The sequence below is a fragment of the Xiphophorus hellerii genome, chromosome 12, assembly GCF_003331165.1.
Source record: "Xiphophorus hellerii strain 12219 chromosome 12, Xiphophorus_hellerii-4.1, whole genome shotgun sequence".
In the NCBI taxonomy this organism is placed as follows: Eukaryota; Metazoa; Chordata; class Actinopteri; order Cyprinodontiformes; family Poeciliidae; genus Xiphophorus; species Xiphophorus hellerii.
Window position 1 is genome coordinate 10226017 of NC_045683.1, and position 8856 is coordinate 10234872.

Below are 8856 nucleotides of genomic sequence, written 5' to 3' on the forward strand. Positions count from 1 at the left end.
CTGCTGTGTGAGCCCCATTAAAGATGAAGATCCGCCTCCAGGAAATGTGATATCCGTACCAGTTTAATCAGACTTCAATTTGTTTTCTCTATGACGTCGGAAAGAGTAGAGAAAAGTCTGAAAATGCCGCTATAAAACAAGCCGGCTCCATGTTTTCTGGAGCGCTAATAAATCTTTTAAAAGTCCAACTGCTGCTCAGCTCTCAGAGCTGTAATGTTCCTGCACCGCATCAGTGCAGGCACTGATTGTTTTCCATAAATTTCTCCAAGATGAAACGTTTCTCCTTGTATCTGGAGCCAGAAGTTGCAGCAAAAAAGCACACTATGAAACGAGGGAAAGGGGGGACGAAGGACGGAAAGGTGGTAATGGCGATACATCGATTTTATCGGCTAATAAAATTTGTGGTTTTTGAAGATTTAATTTTTGGAAATCTTGATTCAGTATGACCAGCGGCGCCTTCTGCTGTATGGCGGTCAAACTACAACACTGAAAGAAGGTCTGATCGGACGTCATCAGTTTATCTTAACTTAATAAACTATTAATCAACAATTAATCTTAAGTATAATAGTTGCTTGCATCCCTACCAGTCACACATGTGTTATTCAGCGTTTTGAATGTTTTATGAAAAAAAAATGATGCGTTACAGAGCACACTGGAACCAGGATACCGGAACAATCCGCCATGTCCTGGTTCCAATAAAGCAGCTGCAGCAGCTGTCAGAGCTAAAACAAATGGATGATTTCCAGTCTTTCATCGCTTTTCTCACAGTTAAACTGCTAAAGTTACATAAGCAGTCTATGTGAAAGTACTGAAACCAAGGTACAGACATCCTGAAGATAGAAAAATGGCACGCTGTCACTTTAAATATGTAGAAGTCACGCTTCAGCGAGAGCAACATTGGTGGGAATCTGTAGAATCTGAAGGCAAACAGCAGTGTTATTATAGCACAGATTGTTAATTGATGAAGTAATTTGGGATTTCTGCCACCACAACCATGACTAACGCGGTTAGTCTAAAACAGTCTAAGACAGATTTAATAATTTTATAATGCTGCATTATAAAAAAAATAATGCAGCAGAACTAAGTTAAGCAGTTTATATATATATTTGCACTGATTCAACCTTGTCTTCCTCTTTGCTAAAAACATAGTATGTATACTTTTTTTTTTTTTTTTAAAGTTTAATTTCTCTTTTGTCTTTAATGGGAGCGAAGTGTAACCAAAGTAAAACTTCCTTGTTTTTTGCACAAATTTAATAAATAAAGCCGATTCTGATTCTTTGTTGTCGTCTCAGAAGACAAACCCGAACCAAGAAAGACGTCCTATTGGACTTTTATTAGTTATAATAAACATTTCTCAGTATTAATAAATATGACGTCGTATTAGGGCAATTGTAGATGGGGGAAAAAATGGAGGAGTAAATTTGCGCCGTCAAATTTCAGAAATTTTCTGAAAAAAATGTGGAAATTTTTTGACTTTCAAAAGTCAAAAATTTGCGATATGGTGTTTTTCAACATTATTAGCTCCATTTCCATTACAAATGTGCACAAAAGTTGGTCAATATCCCGCTAAAGTCAGAAAAGCACAATTTTGCAATTGTAGTGTTTCAATTAAATAAGAAACGCAATCAAAATCACACGTGAATAAGTTTGTTCAGGTGACAAGTCATTAAATAAGACATAATCCTATTCTTACTTCGTGTCCTCTTCTTTGTCGTTCCCACCAGTAGTAACATTCAGTTGTTAATCACATGACTCATGATGCAAAAAAAGTGTTTCTATTGAAGTTTTGAAAAATATATAACCAAAAAAAAAAACCACCTTGTTCTACCGCCAAAATGTTTGGAGTGTTTCCATTAAGTGAATTTTCAAAATATAAAATTGCGCAATTATCTGGTCAATGGAAATGCAGTTACTAAGAAGACAACAGGAAATAATTGGAGGATGAAGGTGCGGCATGTTTTTAAATGTTTTTTAGTGATCCTATGGGTGCTTCTTGTTTAATGGAAACAATGAAATTGAAAAATTGTGTTTTGCTGACATTTGTATTGGAAACGCAGCTGGTGTCTGTTAGCAAAGACCCTTGCAGGTGTTTTCTTTAGCTGAGGATTTCCTCACTGCTGAGAATTTTTGGAGACATTTTCTTTCAGTTTTGAACCTGTAAGCCTGAGCAGCTGACATTTTAACTCAAATAAAACTTATCTAGGTCAGAGTGCTTTTAACCCAAATGACTGAACGATGATGGAAAGGAAGTGCAGGTCGTTGTTTTTCTCTAACTTGTTACTGGAAGCCTCTGAGGTTTTATCTTACCCATCAGATGCATCAATCTGTTTCTACATTAACACAGTCTAGGTTTTTTTAATCACACGTCTGCATCCAATTTTTAGATAAATACACAACAAAATAAGAAAAAAACACGTCTTCTCTCTGTTTCTGAGCTAATATCTGAATCTTTACAGGACGGCTGGTGTGAATAATTAAAGCGTGTTCTCGCTCAGAGTTCAACCTCACGGTCTTAAAGAATTTACAAAGACAACAAAGGCTGATCTCAGCCCTCCTTCAGATGCAAATGATGCTCGACATGTAGATTTAAAAGTACTGCGTCGAGTTGAGTTGAAACACTTCTGTTTTACTAAAGAAAAAACGCAGACAGGGACGGCGGAGAAAGAAGCAGAAGAAGAAACGAAGCAGCTGAAGGAAGAGAACGAGAGGCTCTGAAGCGCCGCTGGGAACTGCTTTCAGATGCAGAGGCCGTCCCACGGCTGAATGCTGCGAGAGAGCGGCTGTCATGGAAACAGAGAGGCAAAGCCGGCTCTTCGTTGGCCTACGTGAGATCGCTCCCCCTTCTCTACAGAAACCAAGCAGCTTGGACAGGAAGCCAGAAACAGACTTGCAGGTCCGCTTCCTGTAGCCATCACAATGACAGGACGGGCGGTGCAGGTACTCAACGGGTCGACCCGAACGTAAGCACGTCTCCTGGCTGGAGGATCGACCTGATTTTAACTGAAATGTCTCGTAACAGAACATTTATTCTGGTTTAAGCTCAGTTTCATCCAGAAAGCTTTGACTTTACTCAAGCCACACAGTAAGACGCAAACACTTTAATCCATAAGTAGAATGCTGTGCGGTTCTGATTCTATATATTGAGTATTGTATCACACAAATTTCTATTGGTATTGATCACTTGACTGTGATGACATATATTGTTACTGATTTGATGTAATTCATCTCCTGCTTTTGGAGCATCTTCTGATCTGCTTGGTGTTCATATTATGAATTTGAACCGCGCCAAAGTTCACTTCAACCGAACCAAGACCTTGGTTTGTAGGCGGACCAGAGTTTGATTACGCATTCACACCTTCCCAAACAAACCAAACTTTCTATGCAAACAAACTAAAGGCTGATTAAGAAACAATCTACTCATATTAAAGACAGTTTGGGCTTGCATGGCTGATTAATCTTCCTCTGAAGATGACAGAAACTAAGACTGCAGCAAAATGAATCCAGAATCTACAGAAAAAGATTGAAGGAACTAATCCTCTCCAATAAGCAACAACTGAAAGAAGCTGCAGAAAAGGCAACGAAAACACAGAAGACGCATGCAAAAGTCTGAAGGGTCACAAACCTGATGCAGGAAATGCAACGAATCAGCAATTACAATTAACACTGATCTGTTTTATGTGATGTGCTGTGATAAATAAAGTAGCATTTTCAGTTATGCTTCAGATTTATTTGTAAATATGTGAAAATTAAAGCTCCTTTTTTACTTTTCTACCCAAATTATTTAAAACTAAAGCAAAAGCAAAAACTCGGCCTTCATTGCTGCAGCACCTCTGGGAGTAAAAGTGGATATATAAATAAAGCTCAGACAACAATTATGGGCGAGGCACATAAACAGAGGAAGAGAGTGGTGCAGACGCCCCCTTCTGGTGGCTAAAGGCTACAGCAACAAAACTCAAACAGAAGAGAGAGAGAATTGGATTTTATAATAAACAGAATTAAAACTTCAGCGGAAACTCAGACTTCAACTTTTAATCTTTACAAACTACAGTCTGGCCAGACGGACGGATACACAGAGGAATGGGTGGATGGACAGACGGATGGATGGATGGATGGATGGATGGATGGATGGATGGATGGATGGATGGACGGACAGAGGAATGGATGAATGGATGGATGTTTGGACAGAGGAATGGATGGACATAAGGATGGATGGATGGATGGATGGATGGATGGATGGATGGATGGATGGATGGATGGATGGATGGACATAAGGATGGATGGATGGATGGATGAAAAATCTGTCTTCTATTAGCACAAAACACATTAATGGAGGTTTTTGTTAAAGAAAAAACATCTAAAATAAAAAATCTCTTTTATCCATGCCTCATAGACATTTGTCTGAATACAGAGAAACATTAAACCAAACATTAAGCCAAGCTGAACCTGAATAAGGAGAATTTAAATGACTCTGGATAAAAACGCCGCTCTCTGCTGCTCGTTCAAACTCTAAGTGCTTCTTCAGGCAACACATTTCAGGGACAAGCCTCTCCTATGCACTAATGTATCAAACAAAAGCAAATGGAAAAAACCCTCAGGAATAAAAAAACAGAGGAAAAAAACAAAAAAAATGGCGGATTCTTGTCACATTCCATCAGACAATAAGTTCCGATTCACTCGCTGTGGGTCAAAGGTTAAACACAGAAAAAGAAACAAACACGTTTTTATCTCCAAATCCCACACTGCCTGGAAAAAAGACAGATTTCTAAATGTTTCACCAGGAGATAAACATCAACAGCAGCAGCGACAACATTTAATGCTGCAGCACCTCAGCGATGACCTTTGACCCAGTTTCATTGTGTTTACTCGATTCCTCAGAGACTGAAGAGTCTTCAGGAGGAAGTAATGCAGAACGTATCTAGATTTAACACATTTACAAAATTATCCTCAATTTTTGGTTCATTCACAGGAAATCCAAGCTGAAATTGCACTTTTATTGAACTATGTTTCTCAGGTGATTGTAAGAAAACCTTACAAAAATAAATATAATTCATATTTAACAACAATGGTAACTGGTTTAAGAACCTACAATTTCACAGGAAAAGAAATGCAGAAAATTATAATTAAATAGAATTTTTTCTGAGCTGTTGAGCTCGTTTAAAACAAAAACATTGATAAAAGACGTTTTGCACCAGATTTAGCTTTAAGCTGCTTCCATTTGTAGTCCCAGAGCAGTACAGTCATAAAACTACAACATAAACAATGCTAAATGCTAAATAACTAGCATGTGTGCTAAATAAATATCAATACCTGTGAGAAGTTATTATTTTAGTAATCAATTACTCTGACAATTAATCTGATAAAAATGGGCATTTTCTGATATTTACTCATCATTAAGGCTGCAACTAATGATTATTTTAGTAATCGATTATTTGATTATACTGATGATTAATCAAACAAAAAATTGGCACATTCTTCAGATTTTTCATTTAACCCCATAAGCCTTTTTAAAATAAAATATTAGAAATACAACAAAAGATGAAAACAAATAGCACAGTTCCTTTCTAAAAATAAGAACATAAAGATGTTATTACCTAAAATACAACAAGGTGGCATTCCTTAGTGAGTGGTTGATTATTTGTAGCAAAGGAGGAATCTGCAGCTAATAAAAATATTTGTGTAAGGTTGATCTGTTTATTATATTTTGGATTAACCAATTAACAATTTTATAGCAAAAGATACTTAATGGGAGATCATTTTTTACAGATTTTGCACCAGGTGATACTAAAACTGAGACTTGAGTTTTTTATGCTTTTTTCATCTTCAATGCAAAATGTGTTTATTTTTTGTCCAGTTTTTTTACTATTACTGCTCTGACTGCTTTGTTCTTAAGCCTGTTGAAATGACTAATCAATCGATTAACAACTTAAAATGAGGTAAATTTCAATTCTGATGTTTACTATTTTTCCAAGGGAAATTTTTTTTTTTACAAACTTCATAATCTATTTCATTTATGATTTCATGTGGATTTTATTTCAATTTTTTGATTATTCAAAATATCTTCTAGTTTCAGTGTTAAGTGTATTTTTCCAAACTGTGACTTGTTTTAAGAACAATCAACTCGTAGAGACTCGTATACATTCACAGTGTGACTGTGTAGTTTGACTTCCTCCACATCGAATGTTTACAGTCTGAATTAGACTTTTAGGATTTATTTTCATTCATTTATTACTCAGATTACACAAAAGGTCAACAACGATTAGCTTTAAAAATTTATAATTATCACTAATTGTAGGAGTTTGTTGTGATTTACGTACAGAGAATATATGAAAACTGAAAGATTTAAAAAATTTTATTAATAAAAAGAAGCAAACTAAGAATTCTGCTTTAGGTTTTCCAACTTATTTTCTCATTACTGTTATTTAAAATCTTATTTACATATCCCAGCATGCATTGGGCCAGCAAACACCCCCAAAATATCCCAGATCCAACTCCCACGCAGACACACAAACACACCACGGCGATGGTTCTGTTCTCCAGCTCACATTACTTAGTCTTATTAGCACAGCGTTATCAACATTTACAGACACCAGGATAGTTCACGTTCCTGCAGAGCAACTCGCAGATTATTTAACAAAATTAACAAAAAAAGATAACACCGCAACAACAATCATCCTTTTAAGACTTTCACAACATTTGTTTAATTTAGGAAGAACGGAGTAAAGATGTATCTGAAGGCTGAAGCTGCTGCAGGGAAAACAGGAAGCAGTCGTCTCACACAAAACAAATCCATAAAAAGGTTATGAGCTGCACCGGCTAAAGGACATTTCCTTCTATACCACCAGTTATAATCAATTAAACTGCTCCTAAAGTTGTGTCTGAGTGAAAACATCTGCAGATTATCAAGACACAGAAATACAACATAACAAGTCTAAAAATAAATTTTCTGCTAAATTCAATCACCTGATTGGCTCTAAATTTCCCCCAACATGTTGTAAACATCAAATTTTATCTGGAATTGCTTTTCAGGAATTCATTAAATTAATTTAATTTGGCTATTGGTGAAATTAAGGGTTTCCTGTTGAAACAGGACACAGAAAAAGTAGTGCATGGTTTTATTTTCAGAAGAATTCAGTAGAGGAACAAGCTTCTAATAGTCCGGCAGAACCAGCTAATATTTTAAATATAAACATAAGAAGCACATGCTTTTAACAGTTCCTTTTCTGTTTCCTGCAATATTTACATTGAATTTCAGCAAAGAATAAGACTAAAAGTACCAGTGATATGCTTTTAGATCTATTCTTTTTATTAGGTTGGACTCTATATATATTTTAAAATTTGCTATCCCACATAAAGAAACTATGCATTCTCTTTTAGCAAAATTTAGCATTTAACTTCATTAAAATATATATAAAGAACCACTATTTTATCTCTAAGTATACATTTATCCTCTTCATAAGACTGCTTTCCAACAAAAAAACTGTCTTCATTCAGAGACCTTTTCAGATTCACTGTAATACAGACTGCTACAGGAGATCCGCCCTGCCAACAGCCATCAACATATACAACTATTCGTTTCATATTTTTAACTACTTGATAGTTATGTTTAGGCATTGATACAATTTTCTTCACCTCTTTTCCTTTATTTTTCAATAAACTTGCTTTGCCTCATTATTTCAGAGATATTGTGAACACAAACATGAGAAGGGACACAAATCCTGCTGAGAAAATTCACCCGGAGTAACAAAAACCAGGCTGTTTACACGCTGGTGGCTTTAATAGCGCATCTGTGGAAATATGCAAATGAGCCCAGGTGTGTATTTAAATATGAACCCGCTGACTTGATGCGCTGCTGGTTTCTTACCTGTTTTTCCAGCATGATCATTCTCTCAGTATCATGACCTTCATGGAGCGGCTTCCCCGTCAGACACACTCCATCTCTGCCAGCATCTTCACGGATAAACCAGAAGGAAAATAAAAAAGGATTTTAAAAAACGAGTGGGAGAGGGAAATGAAGGTTATTGATGCTCACGGCTAACTAGCGGCGCCGCTGGGCGGCTAGAAAACCGCTAGGATGGTTTCTCCTTGGCAGGAATGACTCCAACATGTCTTCACGTCAATAAAAAAAGCATTAAGGAGTTTGTTTGTTTTTTTTTTATCACGGAGAAAAACAACACAGCGGTCAGAGGAGGAACAGGAGATAACGGCCACCGAGCTAAGAGGGGTGGCTAGCCGAGCTAGCGTTAGCCAGCTAATCCCGGAGAAAAATCAGAATTTGATTTGTCTCCTCGGAACCAGATCCATTGTCGCTCCGCTGCCTTCCAGTCACGCCAGAAAAAATACGCGGAGGCGGCGTCCTCTGGCCTCGGCTCTCCCAAACAAACCCCCTCCGCGTACCGACATCCTAGTAAGGGGAGCGGTGTTGTCCAAGAAAAGGGAAAGGAGATGCGGGGACTCGAGCAGTGACACTTTAATGGAGGATGCTGCTGTTTCTGCCGCTGCTGCTGCTGCGGTCCGCGGAGTGGCTGCGGTCTTCGACTTTCTTGAACGCATCACGACGTGAGCGTTCCGAAGGAGAAACTTGGCGAACTTCGACATCATTTCGTTCACAGTCAGAGTTGGGTAGTAACTAGTTACATTTACTCAATTACAGTTACTTGGGTAACTTTTTTGAAAAAAACGTACTTTTAGGAGTATTTTGCTACGTCGTACTCTTTTACTTGAGTAATTTTATAATGAAGGAAAATGTCTGGATTCTCTGCTTTACTGAATGAAGAACAAACGTGTTTTAACCACAAATTCACACAGACACAAACCTGCAGTTTTTGTTAAAGTTTCATAAGTTTTTTTTAATTAAAA

At 37.1% G+C, this 8856-nt stretch overlaps 1 protein-coding gene across 1 annotated transcript in view; it reads right to left on the minus strand.

Annotated features, from left to right (window-relative positions):
- LOC116730409 (ral guanine nucleotide dissociation stimulator) overlaps positions 1 to 8650 on the minus strand; it is a 57618-nt gene extending 48968 nt beyond the window's left edge. Inside the window, exon 1 of the mRNA XM_032579613.1 lies at positions 7862 to 8650. Coding sequence (XP_032435504.1) covers positions 7862 to 7882 — 21 coding nt within the window. The 5' untranslated portion in view covers positions 7883 to 8650. The remainder of the gene's footprint in view (positions 1 to 7861) is intronic.
- Positions 8651 to 8856: the final 206 nt, after the last annotated feature.